The 19,996-nt window shown below is 45.3% G+C and overlaps 2 protein-coding genes across 3 annotated transcripts in view; one reads left to right on the forward strand and one right to left on the reverse strand.

Annotated features, from left to right (window-relative positions):
* The window catches only part of sptb (spectrin, beta, erythrocytic), a 42,873-nt gene extending 24,336 nt beyond the window's left edge, over nt 1–18,537 (forward strand). For both annotated transcript variants that reach the window (XM_074692153.1, XM_074692152.1), the window contains exons 17-36: nt 3,440–3,530; nt 3,859–4,005; nt 5,531–5,794; nt 6,355–6,579; nt 7,083–7,172; nt 7,561–7,851; nt 7,956–8,086; nt 8,297–8,501; nt 8,593–8,816; nt 8,997–9,147; nt 9,415–9,659; nt 10,376–10,514; nt 10,854–10,938; nt 11,483–11,679; nt 12,780–12,850; nt 13,566–13,629; nt 13,912–14,168; nt 15,442–15,612; nt 15,782–15,824; nt 16,275–18,537. In XM_074692153.1, coding sequence (XP_074548254.1) covers nt 3,440–3,530; nt 3,859–4,005; nt 5,531–5,794; nt 6,355–6,579; nt 7,083–7,172; nt 7,561–7,851; nt 7,956–8,086; nt 8,297–8,501; nt 8,593–8,816; nt 8,997–9,147; nt 9,415–9,659; nt 10,376–10,514; nt 10,854–10,938; nt 11,483–11,679; nt 12,780–12,850; nt 13,566–13,629; nt 13,912–14,168; nt 15,442–15,612; nt 15,782–15,824; nt 16,275–16,466 — 3,283 coding nt within the window. In that variant the 3' untranslated portion in view covers nt 16,467–18,537. The remainder of the gene's footprint in view (nt 1–3,439; nt 3,531–3,858; nt 4,006–5,530; nt 5,795–6,354; nt 6,580–7,082; nt 7,173–7,560; nt 7,852–7,955; nt 8,087–8,296; nt 8,502–8,592; nt 8,817–8,996; nt 9,148–9,414; nt 9,660–10,375; nt 10,515–10,853; nt 10,939–11,482; nt 11,680–12,779; nt 12,851–13,565; nt 13,630–13,911; nt 14,169–15,441; nt 15,613–15,781; nt 15,825–16,274) is intronic.
* The window catches only part of LOC141806565 (polypyrimidine tract-binding protein 1-like), a 189,733-nt gene that overhangs the window by 19,897 nt on the left and 149,840 nt on the right, over nt 1–19,996 (reverse strand). The gene's annotated exons all lie outside the window — the stretch shown is intronic.

Genomic DNA, 19,996 nt, shown 5'->3' on the forward strand with positions numbered 1-19,996 from the left:
CTGGAGTTTAGAAAGTTTTCTGCTTCGTTTAGTTTCTTGAAGTCTTATTTTTAAGAATTATCTTTAATAACTCTGCAGTGAATTTACATTTTAGATTAAAACACTTCGTCTCACATCGACATTAGGCGTGAAACTGAGAGAAAAAATGAACATGGGAGAAAATCTGCAGCTGTTAAATAAAAAATGATCAAGAGGAAATTGTTTTGTAAGAATAATCTCATGATTAATCCAGATTATAAAGACTTATGCAAAGTTAGGATCTCCATCAGCGCCGTCAGCTGTGGAGCTGCTCTGTGCTGCGGTTGCCCGTGGAAACAGGACGGAGAAAACACAGACGGGGATCACTGAGATTAACACACACACACACACACACACACACACACACACACACACACACACACACACACACACACACACACACACAGCAAAAAGGTCCATTTTCCATCAGAGCTGCAGAAAAACTGAACCAGATCAAAACATGGAGCGTTTATTTTGGAGTTAATCAGACTGAGATTAACTTCGTTTACTAACAACAATTTAACACAAACCATTTAATCAGAGTTTATTCCACTGATTTCAAAACAAACTTTAACTTTACAATAATGATCTACATCTGAGGCACCACAAACAGTCTGAACATGATCTGATCTGAGTTTTCCGATTAATCGGGCGGACTGATTAATCGGGCAGGCTGATTAATCGGGCGGGCTGATTAATCGGGCAGACTTATTAACCGGGCGGGCTGATTAATCCGGTGGACTTATTAATCGGGCGGGCTGAGCAATCGGGTGGACTTATTAATCGGGCGGGCTGAGCAATCAGGTGGACTGATTAATCGAGCGGGCTGATTAATCGGGTGGACTGATTAATCGGCGGACTGATTAATCGGGCAGGCTGATTAATCGGGCAGACTTATTAACCGGGCGGGCTGAGCAATCGGGCGGACTGATTAATCGGGCGGACTTATTAATCGGGCGGGCTGAGCAATCGGGTGGACTGATTAATCGGGCGGGCTGATTAATCGGGCGGGCTGATTAATCGGGCGGACTGATTAATCAGCGGCCTGATTAATCGGGCAGGCTGATTTATCGGGCAAACTTATTAACCGGGCGGGCTGAGCAATCGGGCGGACTGATTAATCGGGCAGGCTGATTAAGCGGGCAGACTTATTAATCGGACGGGCTGATTAATCGGGCGGACTGATTAATCGGGCAGACTTATTAATCGGGCGGGCTGAGCAATCGGGCGGACTGATTTATCAGGCGGGCTGATTAATCGGGCGGGCTGTTTAATTGGGCGGGCTGATTAATCGGGCGGGCTGATTAATCGGGCGGGCTGATTAATCGGGCGGGCTGATTAATCAGGCCGATAATAGCCTGTCACAGATTAATCGGCATTGGCCAAAATGAAGCCTATTATAAAAAATTTTGCTCTGTGGAGATTCTGTCGCTCCTGCTCCTGTTTGTTAATTAATATAAAGCTACTGCACAGCGTCTCACTTCATGATGCCATGCAGGATTAACCTGGGCTTATAAATTCACAAGTTATTGTCTTCGTAGAAATAATTTTGAAAATGTTTCAATGTATTATATTGAAATTGTATTTATTGCATGTTTTGAAAGCAGCTACATTGTTACTTAAAATCTAGTTTAGTCCCATGCATTAAATGGAAAATGGAACTTTTCAATAGCTAGTCATAATTTGTGTTCAAATACAGTATTTATTCTGTGTATATCAATGAATTTATCATATATATCAGTTGATGTATTGAATATCAGCCTCTTTTTGCCCCTAGTATTGGTGTCAGCATCAGCCCAAAAATCCCACATTGGTCGGGCTCTAACGAGAACAGAGCTGATTTCATCCTCATGGAAAAAGAGAAGAAGCTGTTAAATATCAGCTCATTTTATCCAAGAGTGACCAAAAAAATATGACTCAAAACTTCATGCTTTAGCCTCATGCTGCTGCTTGAAAAGAGTCATTTTAATTATCTCTTATCTTATCGTCTCATTAATAATTTAAACTTTATTAAACCAGGTCAATAACCCGGTGAGATCAGGATCTGACAACAACAGATAAATAGATGATGGCGTCGTCAGCATCAGAGTGATTCATGGTATTTGACAGATTTTCACATAATTTATTGATGTAAATAGAAAATGAGACTGGTCCCAGGATCGAACCTTGGGGGACTCCTTTAGAGATGTTTCTAAAATTAGGAGGTGGATCCAGCTGTTGGCACTTTAAATGAAGCTTTAAAAAGGGGGTGTTGGTCTTTTTTTAGTCCCTATTCTGTCACTAGACCAGGAGTCAACAACCTTTACTTTGATAGGAGCCATTTTTCCTCAGCTCACCTGGATTATAGTCAATCAGGAGCCACAAAATCTACTTTATCTTCACAATAAAGACTAAAATTTTTTAAAAAATATATTCAGTTAACATCTAGTGAACTCTTTTTTAAAATTATGATATTATACGTTAAATGTCTTAGTTTTGAATTTTGTATAAGTTTGACAAAAATTTTTGGAAATTTCAAAAATTTGAAAAAAACTAAAAAAAAAAGAAATTTCAAAAAATGCAAAAATAAAAAAAATTGTAAACGTTTTATACAAATTTGAAATTTCAAAAACTTTGCACAGTTTTCAAAAACATTTGTTTTGGTGGCTCTGCCAAATCAAACCACTAGGAGGACGCCAGCAATCACAGGAAGTGACAGCTGAGTCTGCGTCAATGAGCAGCGTGGACAGGAAACAGAACAATAACTGACATGTAGAGAGAGATGTTCAAACATTTTGAAGCTGAGTCACAATTTATTTGTTAGTTTGATCAATAATCCATGATCAGCTGGATCAGAGGCCTTTGATAAGTCGATAAAAACAGAAACACAAAAAGCTGTCAGTCATTTGTTTCACTGATGCCGTGCGTGGTCAGAGCCATGACCCTGATACCTGAAGCAGAGACTGATGAAGGTTGATCTGCTGACGACATGTTCAATCCTCCAGTGTTTACTCAGAAATCCTCTGTCATAACTTTTATCTCCAACTGAGTCCAGATTAACCTGCAGAGTTTTTTTAATCTGATGCAGAAAAAGACGTTTCTTTCTTTATTTCTTCATCCTGAGCAGTAAACAGCTTTTCTCTCAGAGCGTCATTAGTGTCAATGAGACCCAGAGATCCAGAGAGAGCTCTTCCCGTTAGCTCCCTCATCCAGCTCTGCAGCCAGGCCGTGCAGTAATGGATATCGATCTTAAAGTGAGAGCTGCTCTTCACAGACGGCTGTTTTAGGTTACTGTGTCAGGCGTTTTCCTCCATCAGGAGGAGTGATTCACTCTGCGTCTGCGTCAGCCACGACCCCGAGCCGTCTCAGGGACAGGTGTTCACAAAAAGGTGGACTCAGAGGGGGGGGCTGCTGCTCTAACGTCTTTCTTCTCCACCTCCAGGCGCAACAAGAACAAGAGGAGAGCTGAGGAGGTGTCAGAGGCGCTGAGAGACAACCGCGACCTGCAGCAGTTCCTGCAAAACACTCAGGACGTGAGTTCAGCCCGAGTTACACACACACACACACACACACACACACACACACACACACACACACACACACACACACACACACACACACACACACTGTGTTTATCCTCTCTGGACTTTATGTTGGGTCCCATTTGGCTAATTAGCCATCGATCCAATCAAAGATTAACGAGTAAATCCTGATGAAGTAAAGTTCCTGCTCCCTAATCTGAGACACTCAGTGTTTGACCTCCTCTCCTCTCCTCTCCTCTCCTCTCCTCTCCTCTCCTCTCCTCTCCTCTCCTCTCCTCTCCTCTCCTCTCCTCTCCTCTCCTCTCCTCTCCTCCCTCAGCTGACTCTCTGGATCAACGAGAAGATGCTGACGGCCCAGGACACGTCCTACGACGAGGCCAGGAACCTGCACAGTAAATGGCTGAAGCATCAGGCCTTCATGGCCGAGCTGGCGGCCAACAGAGACTGGCTCCACAAACTGGACCAGGTGTGTGATGTTACTGAGCTGTTTGGTATGAACACAGGAAGTGTTACAGAGCTGACCTGTGAAAACCCAGAGAACTCATCAACCCCCTCTTTAAATGAAGCTTTAAAGAGGGGGTGTTTTTCTTCTTTAGTCTCTATTCTGTCCCTAGACCGGGGGTCTGCAACTATTCCCTTCATAGGAGCCATTTTTCCTCAGCTCACCTGGATTAAAGTCATTCAGGAGCCACAAAATCTACTTTATCTTCACAAAAGAGACAAAAATTGTTTACAGATCTATTCAGTGAACATCTAGTGAACTCTTTTTTGAATATATGATGTAACACGTGTAATGTCTTAGTTTTGAATTTTAAATATATTTGCCAAAAATTCGAATATTTGGGGAATTTCAAAGATTACACAAAAAAAAAAGAATTTCAAAAAATAAATTTGAAAAAAATGCAAAAATAAAAAAGTAAAAATTTTAAACAAATTCCAAATTTCAAAAACTTCTGAAAAATAAAACTAAAAATGAAATTTAAAAAAATGCAAAAACTTAACAAAAAAGTAAAAATGTAAACATATTTGAAACTTCAAAAAAAAAAAAGAAATTTCAAAAAATGCAAAACTTTAACAAAAAAGTAAAAATTTTAAACAAATTCGAAATTTCAAAAATTAAAAAAAAAAATTATAAAATGGAATTTCAAAAAATGAAAAAAATATTTTAAAAAAAGTTAAAAAATTTCATACAAATTGGAAATCTCCAAAACTTGGAAAAAAAAATAGAAAATAAATATTTTGGTCATTCTGAGAATTAAAACCCCAGGAGGGTGCCAGCAATAGCAGTAAAATGAGCAGCGTGGACAGAAAACAGAACAATATCCGACGTGTAGCGAGAGACGTTCAAACATTTTGAAGCTGAGTCACAATTTATTGAATTTATCTGAGTTTCATAATCCTGACGTTAAATTAATGTCACTATCACACATTTCTGGACACAGTCCAAGTTACGTGATCTGTTGGTTGTACTGTCCATTTTATTGTCGTCTTTTCCCCTTTTTGTACCGACCAATCACAGCTCTCAGCACACTGCGTCATACCTAGCTTCGTGGTCACCTCGTGTCCTCACCACCATCAAAGTTTCTGTCTCGTCCAGGCTCAGAGCTGCTCTCAGAAACATCCTGAACCTCAGACTCTTTGCTCAGAGTTTTTAGGCTAAGCTAGGCTAGGCTAGGCTAGGCTTGGCTAGGCTAGGCTTGGTTAGGCTAGGCACTCTCTGAAGGGTTTATGATCAGGTGTTTTAGAAATGTCTGAAAAACTTCTGTCTCTTTAAGGCTCCACAACCCCCTTCGCTCTGATTGGCTGCTCTGTTAGGGGTGGAGCTGTGGGCTGACCTTGGTGTTTGAGGCCATGAATGGTCCTGTTTATATTTATTGATTGATATATTTTAGGGCCTCTTTAGAACGTTATTGTGGACTTTACCTCAGCAGCTCCAGGTGAAACAGTTTCTGAGTGGACCGGGTCGGTTTCCTCTCTCTGTGTCTCCTCAGGAGGGTCAGGAGCTCATGGACTCCAAGCCGGAGTTCGAGCCCATCGTGAAGGAGCGTCTGGCCAAACTCCACGAGCTGTGGGACAAACTGGAGTCCACCACCCAGGAGAAGGCCCGGCTGCTGTTCGACGCCAACCGCTCGGAGCTGTTCGACCAGAGCCTGGCCGACATGAAGAAGTGGCTGAGGGAGCTGCAGCAGCAGCTGCAGAGCGAGGAGGAGGTCAAAGACCTGACCAAAGCCAACATCCTGCTCAAGAAGCACCAGGTCCGACTCTTTCTTAGACTTTCATCAGCTTTTCAGGTCGTTTGTTCGTCTGCAGCTCGTTACAAACTATTCAGGAGCTGTAGAAACTCCCTTTGATTTAGGCTAGAGTTTTTATTGTTGGTTTTTATTTTTGAGTTTTGTTTTTTCTTTAGAGACAGGGTCTATGTTTTATTGTTTTCGATTAGTATTAATTATTTTCATTGACATGTATTTTTTCTTAAAGAGAGCCCATTTCATTTTCATTGTATTTTTTTCTCTTTCTTGTTTGTTAAATTTATTATATTTTTGTTTAATTTATTTTATTTTAAAGATCCTGACCTTTTTAATTACAGTTAAATACTCTTAAAGTTTCTTGTATTTGATATGGTGTACTCACTTTATTATCCCATTTATCATAATTACATCAAGGAAAAAATGAAAAAAAAAATCAGAATAATATGGACAATAATATCGTTTATCGGCAATAATATTTTGGAAAATTATTGTCTAGCAAAATTTGTGATGGTGACAGGCCTAGCTCCTGGTGATTTATCTCCTCTCGTTGTGTCCTCCTCCACCAGATGACGGAGAACCAGGTACGAGACCGAGCGCGGGAGCTGGAGGAGCTCCAGGAGGCGGTCAGGAAGCACGGCGGGGGCCGGGAGGACCAGCCGGAGCTGGAGGCCGAGCAGCAGGCCCTGCAGACCGACTTCCAGCAGCTCCTCACGCCGCTGGCTCAACGCAGGGGGAAGTTCGAGGCCGCCAAGGCCGTGCACCAGTTCTACAGAGACCTGGCTGACGAGATGGTAGGCCTGACACACACACACACACACACACACACACACACACACACACACACACACACACACACAGACAAACACAGGTTAAGTCTGGCAGCTGTTTTTCTGTGAGCAGGTCGGTGAACGCGTCTCTCTGGATCCACAGTTTAGAAATAATGACCTCTGAACCTCTGAGGCTCGTCACCCTCACTTCATGACTTTAATTAGTAAACGAGGAGTGAAACACGCTGCGGGAGCTTCGTTTGCTCAGCAGAGCAGCCACCCACCCTCTCCATGAAATCCACTCTCCAGGTGGATCTTTGTAAAGCCCTGATCCTGTTTCACTGTCCAAACCCACTTCAGTCAGGTCGCAGGAGATTAGGGAGATTTCTGCTCTCTGAGATACTGGAGACATTTGGAGAAAAGCAAAGTGCAGAATGAGAAAAAGTTGATCCTCGCTCTAACCACAGGTTTCTCCTCCTTCTCCTCCTTCTCCTCCTTCTCCTCCTTCTCTCCTCCTTCTCCTCCAGCTCTGGATCGAGGAGCGGATGCCTCTGGCCACGTCGCAGGAGCACGGACACAACCTGCAGACGGTGCAGATGCTGCAGAAGAAGAACCAGGTCAGAGATTGATCCCCGAGAAATGAAAACACTCGTTTAACTCAGTTAATCTGATATCGTTTCTTAATTAAAGCTTCATCAAAAACTCCCCAGAGCTCAGGATGGTTTTTACAAGTGGTGATCTGTTCCTGAAATCTGAACAGGTTTGGTTTAAATCCTCGTCCTTCAGAGGAGATGTTTGTGTTTCTCACTTTTTATCTTTGAAAAATGATTAAAAAGTTTAAAAATGAAGAGAAGACTGAGCAGGAGCAGAGAGACTGAGACTGAAACGTGACTTTTAGAAGTCAAACAAAAATCTGACTCCAGATAAAAACTGGACTCAGGATCTTTGCTCTGACAGGAAACAGTCACAGAGACTTTTTCTCCGTCTGTCGCCTCCTCCTCTCAGACGCTGCAGCGGGAGATCGAAGGCCATCAGCCCCGCGTGGACGAGGTCCTGGAGCGAGGTCAGAGGATGGCCGCAGCGGCCGGAGCAGAGGGTCGACCGGAGGCCGAGCGGATCTCTGAGCAGGTGAAGGAGCTGGAGGAGGCGTGGGCGCGGCTGCAGGACGAGATGGCGAAGCGCAGAGAGCGGCTGAACGGCGCTGACCTGGCTCAGCAGTACTTCAACGACGCCGACGAGGCCGAGGCGTGGATCGGGGAGCAGGAGCTGTACATGATCGCTGACGAAAAGGCCAAGGTGAGGAGGAGGTGACACAACGCCTTCACAAACGTCTGCTCAGAGTTCACCCAGAGTTCACCTCCTCTCTCCTCCTTCTCCTCCTCTCCCTGACTCCTCCTCAGGACGAGCAGAGCGCCATGTTGATGCTGAAGCGCCACCTGATCCTGAAGCAGGCCGTGGACGACCACGCCGACTCCATCCAGAAGCTGGCGGAGCGCGCTCAGAAGCTCCTCTCTGAGGATCATCCTGACGGGTCAGAAAGTCTCTGAGCTCCTCGAGGAGCTCCATGAGGAGCAGGGAGACCAGGGAGACGCTCCTCAAACAGCCAACATCCCTGAAACACAGTCACACTCAAACTCAATCTTTGTCATTTTCTCTCCCACCTCCTCCTCCCTCCTCCTCCTCCTCCTCCCTCCTCCCTCCTCCCTCCTCCTCCCTCCTCCTCCTCCTCCTCCTCCTGCAGAGAGGAGATCATCCGGCGGCAGGGGCAGGTGGATAAGCAGTACGCGGGGCTGAAGGAGCTGGCGGAGGAGCGCAGGAAGAAGCTGGACCACACCTACCATCACTTCCTGCTGAGCCGGGAGGTGGAGGACCTGGAGCACTGGATCGCTGAGAAAGACGTGGTGGCCTCGTCCCAGGAGATGGGCCAGGACCTGGACCACGTCACGGTGAGTCTGACCCCCAGAGACAAACCAACCTGGAGGTTTTTCTTCCAGGAAGACGGTCGGTTTGGGGTTGATCTGTTTCCTGTGTCTGCAGCTGCTCAGGGATAAGTTCAGGGAGTTTGCTCGGGAGACGGGGATGGTCGGGCAGGAGAGGGTGGACCTGGTGAACCAGACCATCGACGAGCTGATCGAAGCCGGCCACACGGAGGCGGCCGCCATGGCGGAGTGGAAGGACAACATCAACGAGAGCTGGGCCGACCTGCTGGAGCTCATCGATACCCGCGCTCAGCTCCTCACCACCTCCTACGAGCTGCTCAAGTGAGGATCAGAGTCACTGAGACACACACACACACACACACACACACACACACACACACACACACACACACACACACACACACACACACACACACACACACACACACACACACACACACATGCACACAGAGTCAGAAACTCAGAGTACTCAGAGTAAACTGGATCCATCTCTTCCTGAAGGTACTTTGATGACGGGAAGGAGCTGGTGGCTCAGATCCAGGAGAAGCAGAAGGAGCTCCCTGAGGACGTGGGAGAGGACTTCAGCAAAGCCGAGTCCTTCCACAGGATGCACGCCGCCTTCGAGAGAGACATCAGCGCTTTGGGCAAACAGGTACAGGACCAGGTCTTTAGATCTGAGGGGGCACAGCAGGAGGACTCTGTGATCCACATCCAGAGACTGAGGCTGCAGCGTGTGAGCAGCTGAACGCTCCCACGAGGAGACAGACTCAGGTTTATCCAGAGAAATCACAAAAATAAGGACGAAGACGATTGAATCAGACTAAAAAAAGAGAAAAACAAGCTGTGAGGTTTTATTATTCTGCAGCAAAGAGTCTCAGATACCGTCTCTGACCTCTGACCTCTGACCCGCTTCCTCCAGGTTCAGCAGGTCCAGGAGACGGCGGCTCGTCTTCAGGCTCAGTACGCCGGCGGTCAGGCAGAGAGCATCCACGCCACGGAGCGAGAGGTGATGGAGGCCTGGAAGGGTCTGCTGGACGCCTGCGACGGCCGCAGGGCGCAGCTGGTCGACACGGCCGAGAAGTTTCGCTTCTTCACCATGGTCCGAGACCTGATGGCCTGGATGGAGAGCATCGTGCAGCAGATCGAGACCCAGGAGAAGCCCAGGTGAGCCGATACACACAGGTCCACCTTAAGACCCCCGAGGAGACGAGACCCTCACAGGAAATCAGTCCAGGTTTTTAGGCGTGTGTTGGATCTGCAGCAGTAAACTCACAGAGAGGGTGCAGAGTGAGAAATACATGACCTCCTCTTCCTGCAGATCATGAAACAGACTCAGGACCAAAAGTTTAACATGAGGTCATGAATCTAAAAACCAGACGCTGAATTAACGTCTTCATCAAACAAAACCAAAAACCTTCACCTGAGTGTTTGAGTCACATCATCCTGTTTGAAAAGTTAAAGAGAGATTTTAGATTTGATTTTATAATAATCTGCTGTTAAACTGAAATATGATGAGACTTAAAGTCCACCCTGCTGTAATGTCTGTGTGTAATTAAAATAATTAAGATAATTAGAAACACAGAGAGATTTTTCTGTGCTTTAAACTCTGACAGAAAAACTGAAGCCACCTTTAATCCTCTGAGTTCAGGAAATGAAACTTTAATCATCCTGATTTCTGAATGTTTAGTGAACTGCTCCTTTAGACCCGTCCTCTGACTCAGACACACGAGCACACGTCTCTCAGAGTCATCAAAGAGCCGGGAGCTTGCTCCAGGGTTTCATCATCCCTGCTGCAGTACCGCTCCTCACCAACAGAGGTAGATACACTTCATCACCTGGTGTCTCCTCCCTCCCCCCTCCTCCTCCTCCTCCTCCATCAGGGACGTCTCCTCCGTGGAGCTCCTGCAGAAGTACCACCAGGGGATCCGCTCAGAGATCGAGGCCAGGAGCGCCAAGTTCAGCGACTGCATCGAGCTGGGGAAGACCCTGCTGACACGGAGGCACCGCGACTCTGCTGAGGTAAGACTTCATCCCCAGACCAGCCTCAGACCGGCCTCTGATGGCTCCTTTCATTAGACTTAATAACTTCCCTGGGAGCGATTGTTCCTGTCTGCCTCTGCTCAGCCAATCAGATCTCCAGGAGAGGAAACGCTCTGCTCATCGTCCTCTCATCAGGGAGACTTCAGAGCAAACTCTGATTAGAAACAGAAAGCCCAGAGATTTTAAATGAACCACTGATCCCAGCCTGAGTTTCAGGTCTGCTTAATTACTCCAGATCGTTGGAGGCTGGTCCTGGTCCTGGTGCTGAGCCGGGTCATGTCCAGATCTGTAACCGCTGTGACTGTTTCTGTGCCATAGATCAAGGAGAAGATGGTGCAGCTGACGGAGAAAAGGAAGGACATGATGCTGAAGTGGGACGACAGATGGGACTGGCTCAGACTCTGTGAGTAAAACCTCGACTCCTCCTCCACACAGACAGACCCTCACCTGCCGACAGGTGAGACAGAGAAACACCAGCGTGTGTTCCTCTGGAGCCGATCAGCCTGTCCTGCTCTTAGAAATCAAACTGAGATTTCATTAAAGTGTAAACACTCACAGAGACTCTATTATTAGACTCTATGTGAGCCACTTTCACCTGACGGGTCCAGAAAAAACTTATGTCAAGATGTTAAAAGAAAAAAACGACTCCTGAATTGTTCACAAAGAGTTAAAAATCTACCAATGAGCTCGATTAGTTCCTAGAAATAAAAAAACAGACTGATCCTGGAAAGCAAACACATGGATTGGTTGGATTGGTGTCTGGACACTGTCACTGAAAATAAGACACAAACATTTGGATTTATTTTAGTTTTTCAGTGCGCAGTGCCCGGACATGGAGTCATTGGAGGTTTAAGTTTATTGATACAGAAATGTGATTTTCTTCAGCTGTAAATTCGTCTTTACTCCAGAAAAACAACCCGTCTCTCTGACCTCTCTGTGCTCTGCAGTGCTGGAGGTGTGTCAGTTTGCTCGGGACGCCTCGGTGGCCGAGGCCTGGCTGGTCGCTCAGGAGCCCTACGTGACCAGCAGAGACCTGGGCTTCACCGTGGACGAGGTGGAGAAACTCCTGAAGAGACACGAGGCCTTCGAGAAATCCACCGCCACCTGGGAGGAGCGCTTCTCCGCTCTAGAGCGCCTCACCACGGTACGGCACAGATAATCCAGAAACAGTCAGGTCAGCATGTAACCAATCAGGACTGAGTCCAGAAAAAACTGTGCTGCCTGTAAACACCCTGAATGAAAGATCCAGAAACAGTCATTGAGGAAAGATCCAGAAACAGTCAGTCAATGAGGAACAAGCTAAAAACAGTCTGTCACTGGGAAAAGATCTAGAAACAGTCAGTTCAGCATGAAAGCAATCATGACTGAGTCAAAAAGTACTGCCTGTAAACACCCCTGAGTAAAAATCCAGAAAAAGGTACTAAGGAAAGATCTGGAAAAAACAGTCTGTAACTAAGGAAAGCTTTAGATACAGTCTTTTACTGAAGAAAGGTCTAGAAACAGTCACTGAGGAAAGATCCAGACACAGTCACTAAGGAAATATCTAGAAACAGTTTGTCACTTAGGAAAGATATAGAAACAGTCATTGAAAAAGGTCTAGAAAAAGTCCGTCACTGAAGAAAGATTGAGAAACAGACAGTTACTGTGTAAAAGATCCAGAAACAGTCACTGAGGAAAGATCTAGAAATAGTCAGTCACTGAGGAAAGATCCAGAACAGTGTGTTCCTGAGAAAAAAGATCTAGAAACAGTCTGTTATTGAAGAATGATCCAGAAACAGTCACTGAGTAAAGATCTAGAAAGAAAGATCCAGAAACAGATACTAAAGAAAAAAAAATCCAGAAAAGGTTGTCACTAAAACAGCAACCTCTAAAACAGTCATTGAAAAGGTCTAGAAAAAGTCAGTCACTGAAGAAAGATCTGGAAACAGTCACTCGCTGAGAAAGGATCGAGAAACAGTCACTGAGGAAATATCTAGAAGCAGTCTGTTAACAAGGAAAGCTCCAGAAACAGTCTGACACTGCGGAAAGATCTAGAAACATGTTTTAGGAAAGATCCAGAAACAGTCACTGAGAGAAGGTAAAAAAAAAAAACAGTCAGTCACTAAGGACAGATCCAGAAACAGTCACTGAGAGAAGGTAAAAAAAAAACAGTCACTAAGGACAGATCTAGAAACAGTCAGTGAGGAGTTGGTGTTAGACACGTTAGAGGAGGAGACTCTGATCCAGATCCTCTCTGTCTCTCAGCTGGAGCTGTTGGAGCTGAGGAAGCAGCAGCAGGAGATGGAGCAGGCCATACAGGAAGATAAGGACAGCAGGTACACACACACACACACACACACACACACACACACACACACACACACACACACAGACCTTACCTTTTTTTCTTTATATCTTGAAATTCGACATTTTTCTGGCTCATACTGAGTCAAAAACAGATGTTAGATTCTGTTTTTGCAGAAACAGCAGCTGCTCACATTAAAGCTGCACATAAATTAACTTTTTCTTGAAACTTGATCTCAGGACATACAGATTAAACATTGTGCACGTTAAGACATTTGTGCACGAGAGCAAATACAAAAAAGTAAATAAATAAATAAATAATCTACAACATCATCAGTCGCTGGAGTCGATCCTAAACACCAAACTAAAAACCACCAAAAGAAGAAACCTGACTCTGAGAAAGTCTCTCCTGAACTTCTTCAGTGTCAAACATCAGCAGAGAATCAGCGCCCAGCCGCTCTGAGGAAATATTACTGCAGCTACCATCCCAAACTTACATTTTTAAAAGCAAAGAATAAATGTGTTCAGGGTTTAAAGGAAGTCAGAACTGAGGAGGGAAAACCTGAGAACAACAAAAACACACAAACCTTTGAGCCTCTCCTTACAGTGTTCTGCAGGAACACTCTGTTTGTAGACACACACACACACTCTCACACACACACACACACACACTCCCACACACACAGACGTTTCACCTGCTGATGGTAAAGTGCCTGATGCAGAGCCGTGCTGTCCTCTTTCCTGCAGGAGAGAAGACACGGGCTTTGTGGAGGAGTCTTCACAGCAGGTCACGGTGGAGGAGCAGACTCTGGTTGGTATCTGGCTCACTTCACGCTCTGCTCTCTGCTCTCTGCTCTCTTTCATCTGCTCACTTTCTTTTAAGCCTATTGAAATTTTTATAAGAGGAAAGCCGGCTCCTCTGTCTTCAGTCTTCCTGCTAACGTTTGCATTTCAATCAGCTCCTTGACTCCTGCAGTAATCTGTGTCTGACTGAGCCTGTGTCTGAGCTGAGGAGCCGCGCTGAGCTCTTTCTCTCCTCTTTCATCTCTTCTCTCTGAGTTTCTGAAACGTTTCCTCCTCTTCCCGTCTCCAGTCTGCCTCTGCTGCCGTCGAGCCCACTTCAGGTGTGCAGGAGGGGACGGAGGGTGACTCCACGGTGCCCCTAGAGTCAGAAATGAGGGAGAGCGGCTCCCTGGAGCTGGAGCCGTCCGTCCTCGGAGGGATGCCCAAAGAGCCGGAGAAGGCGGCCACCATGCCCGCCCAGCCGCTCAGAGCTCAGGCCGTGCTGCAGGAGGGCATGCTGGGAAGGAAACACGACGTGGACGGCTCTGGGAAGAAAGCTTCAAACAGGTAGAGCACAAAGTCTGTCCTGAGTGGCTGCCAGAGTCTGCTCCTTGGACTTTTATAACTAAATGTGCACAAAAACAAACTGCATGACAAACTGTAAAGCAAACTGTTCGGCAAACTACACAACAAATTACACAACAAACTATCAGGAATTTGTACAACCAATTATATGACAACACAACAAACAGCAGATACTTAGACCACGAACTAAAGGACAAACTGGCAGCAACTGCAAGAGAAACTGTTCATCAGACAGGACAACTGTACAACAAACTGTACAACAAACTGTATGAAAAACTGTACCAAGAACTGTACAACAAACCGTGAGAGGAACTGTACAACCAACTGCACACGAACCATAAGACAAACTATAAGTAAGACTGCACAACAAACTGTAAGGCAAACTGCACTACACATCAAACAAACTGTACGACAAACTGTTTGACAAACTGTACAACAAACTGAACAACAAACTGTAAGATGAACTGTAAGGCAAACTGCACCACACATCAAACTGTTTTTCAAACAGTACAACAAACTTTATGTCACACTGCACAACAAACTGTACAACAAACTGAATCACAAAATTGCACTTTAAACTGTACAACAGACTGTGACAGAAGAGAAACTGTCAGACAACTGCAGGATAAAATGAACTGCAAAACTGTATGACAAACAACACAACAACAGCACAGCAAACTGACAGACTTTAAGAAAAACTATGAGACAAAGCATACAACACACCAAACCAAAAAAACACATAAAAACTCTTTGACAAACTGCTGACAAACAAACTGTTGACAAACAAACTACTGACAAACAAACTGCTGACAAACAAACTACTGACAAACAAACTGCTGACAAACAAACTGCTGACAAACTGTTGACAAACAAACTGTTGACAAACAAACTGTTGACAAACAAACTACTGACAAACAAACTGTTGACAAACAAACTACTGACAAACAAACTGTTGACAAACAAACTGTTGACAAACAAACTGTTGACAAACAAACTACTGACAAACAAACTACTGACAAACAAACTACTGACAAACAAACTGCTGACAAACAAACTGTTGACAAACAAACTACTGACAAACAAACTACTGACAAACAAACTGTTGACAAACAAACTACTGACAAACAAACTGTTGACAAACAAACTGTTGACAAACAAACTGTTGACAAACAAACTGTTGACAAACAAACTGATCTCCACACTGTACGATGAACTTGTTGACGCCCACAGACGGTTGAAACTGTGTCTCTGTCAGGTCGTGGAGCAACCTGTACTGCGTCCTGAAGCCCGCTCAGCTCTCCGTCTATAAGGACGCCAAGAGCTACAGCCAGGGGGCGACGTCTCTGGGTGACCCGCTGTCTCTGAGCAATGCAAACTGGGAAATCCTGACAACTTACAAGAAGAAGAAGCATGTGGCCAAACTACGGTGAGAGTCAGTTCATCAGTCTGACAGCGGACACAGGAAGATCACTGCATTCAGTCATGAGCTTTCTGTTTTGGAAAGAGTCAAACATGAAGTCTCTGCTCTCCTCTGACTCCTCCTCTGACTCCTCTGTCCTGTGTCCTCTGTGTCCTCTGTCCTCTGTCCTCCTCAGCCTGGGAGACGGCAGCGAGTATCTGTTCCAGTGTAAAGACGAGGTGAGTGTTTCTGCTCGGATCAAGCTGAAGCAGTTTTTGCTCTTTGTGTGGCCCACATGAGGCGGGTTGTTGTGGACTAACTCGGAGCGTCTCTGTGACCTCTGGTGACCTCTGAGCTGCAGCTGAAGCTCTGCGTACGCTGCCTCCATACATATTTCATCATGGAGCTTCACACTCTGACATGTTTGCATGCAGATGAATAGAAACAGACACTAATGAGCTTCTTCTCATTTCTGCTGCTCCCCTCGAGCTGTGTTTGAGCTGCAGAGTCAGTTCAGAGGTCGCGTCCGTTTGATTTTCTGCATCAAACTTAAATTATTGTTAAATCCTCCGCCGCTGTTTGCTCAGCGTACGCAGCGTTCGCAGCGTACGCAGCGCCGCTCCCTCAGGACCGCCACTCCCTGATCCAACACGCCGTATCTGTGTGTGTGTGTGTGTGTGTGTTTTCAGGAGGAGCTCCAGCGTTGGAGTCAGGCCATGGAGCAGGCCATTCAGCCCGAGGACGCATCGGGGCCCTCAGGGGCCAAAACCCACAGCCTGCCCGCTCCCTCCTCCTCCTCCTCCTCAGCTGCTCCTCCTGAGGCCAGCACGGGCAAGAAGGAGAAGGAGAAGAAGTTCAGCCGCTTCGCCAAGAAGAAGTGAGGTCACGTGAGGGGCGTGGCCTCCAGGAGAGTGGAGTGAGGTCACGTGAGGGGCGTGGCCTGTTGTGTACAATCAGAGCGAGCTTTTTATCACCATGTTTTTTATGATTTTGTTGGTTGGTTTGGTAGATTAGTCTGAGCGTCACTCTTTGCCTGTATCTAAGCCCAGTTTTCTGCAGATGAGTTTTTATTTTTGCTCTTTCTAAGCGAAGCCGGATTCAGAGGATGAATTAAAGCACAGGAATGCTCCTTTCACTCAACCAAAGATCGCCTGTCCATCCTTCCCGTCCCTTTGCTGCAGCTTTCTTTGGTACGGCATGCTTTGGGCCGGCCGTGTGGGGTGTGAGGGCCTGAAATGGACGTGGGGGGGGGGGGGCTCTGAGGACTGAACCCCTCGTTAACCTGCCTTATCCAATGGTTGATCTGTTATACTGTGCTGTTTGGATCTGGAGCTCCTAACGCTTCTCAGAGAGTCTGACAGGCTTTAAAACGCTCGGTACATGTGGAGTCAAGACTTGAAGTGCAGTGTTGTACAGTGCACACACACACACACACACACACACACACACACACACACACACACTCACACACCAAGTGTAATTGCAGGCATGCAGCCTAAATGCTCTATGCACTGTGAAGGTCTGACTGTTCCTGAGGGTGGCGCTCCAGCGCTGACTGCGCGCTGAGCGTTCTCGTCTCTGTGAACTTGAAATATATCCAACACGTGTGCATTGACCCCAACATTTCATATCTACTCATCGACATATTTACATTTACAGTTTATATATCTGCAGATGCATGAAGTATGTTTTATGTCCGTTTGATATGGTGCTACTGTGAATCGTCAAACCTCCAGTTGAGATCAGGCCGCCCTCGGCTCTGTGGCTCAAACTTTGGCTGATCCGTAAAGTGACGAGGGTTTGATCACAGGCTCTTATTTTGAAAAGCCAGATTAAACAAGCAGAGGTTGGTCTGTGAGCTGAGGAGGAGGAGGAGCTTCATCAGGAGAGAAACGATGCGTCTTTAAACACGGAAACTCTAAACTTCACCATCAACTGCAGGAGAGAAACTCACTGCATGTTACTCCAGGCCTGTAGGGGGCGTCAGCTCTGATTTTCTGCATGTGTATTTAAAGATGCATCAACGTGCATTTGCAGCTGTTTCTCCTGATGAAAACAGTCAGATTACTGCAGACAGCCTGCCCTCACAGGCCACCGTAGTGAGCATTTAATTTCTTAACGCAGACACACACACCGCTCAGACTTCCTGTCAACTTTAACCTGTCAGCCAAAGTTTAGACAAACTGAGGGTCAGATCAGTCTCGACTAAACTCCAGATCAGGACCAGGACCAGGCGTGCTCTCTGTGTGAGACCAGGATCACCATCATCATCATCTTCATCATCATCATCATCATCATCATCATCAGCAGCAGCAGCAGCAGCAGCAGCAGCAGAGAGGAGCTGAGGAAGAGGAGCCTGACTGAATGTAAACGAAGAAAAGAAAGACTTTATTTCACATAGGATCTCTGACCGAGAAAAGCCATAACAGTTCACACACACACACACACACACACACACACACACACACACACACACACACACACACACACACACACACACACACACACACACTCTCACTGCCGTCTTGCCTTTACCGTGGGCTCGTCCCTGAACCTCGTCCCTGAGGGGGGAGCAGCGAGCTGAGCTGGAGAGGAGGTTCAGGGCTGTGCTGGTCCCTGATCAGACCCGCTGAAGTGGATCAGGTCCATGAGGAGGTCTTTGTCTGCCTGGAGGATCACCTGGTCTGGTTTAGTCACGTTTCTCTGGATGGTTTGAAGCATCTCACACGTTCAGTCTGGTTTTTAAGGATCACTCTCTGCAGTAACCCCCACACTTCCTGCTCCGTCACCTCCATCCACTCCTTCACACCTTCCATCCTTCCTTCCTCCCTTCCTTCCTTCCTTCCTACCTGCCTTCTCTGTTCAGTGGTTTTTAATCTGCATTTTGTACTCTGCAGCTGTGTAAAATATACAGAAATGTTATCAGAAGTATCAGACATTTTGAGAATAAAGTTTAAAAAGAAACTCTCAAACGGAGCGACCTGTGTTCATTCACCCACCTTCAGCTCCCTCCGTCAGCCTCCGTCAGCCTCCGTCAGCCTCCGTCAGCCTCCGTCAGATTCAGAGAGGATGATAACGTCAGGGCCTCTGTTCAGCAGCTCAGATTCAAGACTTTAAACCTTTTTAATGTCACGCTGAATAAATGTTTGACTGAAAACACCACAAATAAAGGAGACAGTCAGGGGATCCTGCTGTGCTGCATCCAGACAGACGTCGCCCAGACAACCCTCACTCACCTACAGTCACTGACTGATCATGATTTATATCACAGGATTAGAGCAAGAATTAACAAATGACTGAAAATCATCAACTTTTAAAACAAGATAATTTTTTTCTGCTTCAGGAAGAAAAACAGACATTTTCTTTTTGAAGCTGAAGATCTGAGCGGACAGATCTGATCTCACCTCATTCAACAAATCTGACCAGCAGTTCATTTTAGGCCCATAAAGAGAAACTGATGCAACAGGTGTTCAATATAAAACTTTAAAGAAGTTAAAGTATAAATAGTCAGTAAAGTTTGAGTAAAAATTAAATTATTCGAACAGTAAAATGAAACTTTTTGGAGCATTTTCAGATCAGATTATGAAAAACAAGGACCTGTTTTTTTTAAATACTAAAGACAGTGGGATAAGAAGCCTTCTCTGTCTTTGACCTTAAACAGCCCACAGTAATAACACAGACTGACTCTTAAACCAGTTCCTGAAGTTAAAAACACGTTAGTCTGGAGAAACCAATGAAAAACAGTTGCTTAGTGAAGATTTACCTTTGACAGAGCCTTAACTGTGTATATATTGAAAATGCATTAATGTGGCCCTTATTTTACAGTTAATGCTAAAGCTAAAGCTAATCCTATTCACTGAACTGAGGCTGGATACCTGGTGGATTCCCACAGTACATAAAGATATTCTGCCAAAGAGTGTATCCATCATTTTTAACGTTATAAATCTATATCAGAGAAACAAATTTAAGATTTTCTTTAAATTCAGTGGAATAAATAACGTGCTTTTATTAATAACTAGAAGATTTGTTATATATATATATATATATATATTTGGACATTACTAACCAACACTGTGTTTCATATTACGGACCCAATCAGTCATTAAAATGTAAGAAAGTAAACTAGAGCTAGCTTGTTAGGCTAATGTGCCAAGTAAGAAAGCAAACCAGAGCTAGCTTTTTTAGCTAATGTGCCATGTAGGAAAAACAAACTAGCTCTGGTTTGTTGGGTTGATATTCTTTGGAAGGAAGTTATTCAGAGGTAGCTTGTAAAGCTAACATGCCATGAAAGAAAGTAATTTAGAGCTAGCTTGTTAAGCTAATATGTCATATAAGAAAGTAAACCAGAGCTAGTTTGTTAAGCTAATATTCTATCAAAGGAGATTAATTAGAGCTAGCTTGTGAAGCTAAT

Source organism: Halichoeres trimaculatus, unplaced genomic scaffold, assembly GCF_033239565.1.
Source record: "Halichoeres trimaculatus isolate MK-OKI-2021-1 unplaced genomic scaffold, fHalTri1.1 fHalTri1_scaffold_17, whole genome shotgun sequence".
Lineage (NCBI taxonomy): Eukaryota > Metazoa > Chordata > Actinopteri > Labriformes > Labridae > Halichoeres > Halichoeres trimaculatus.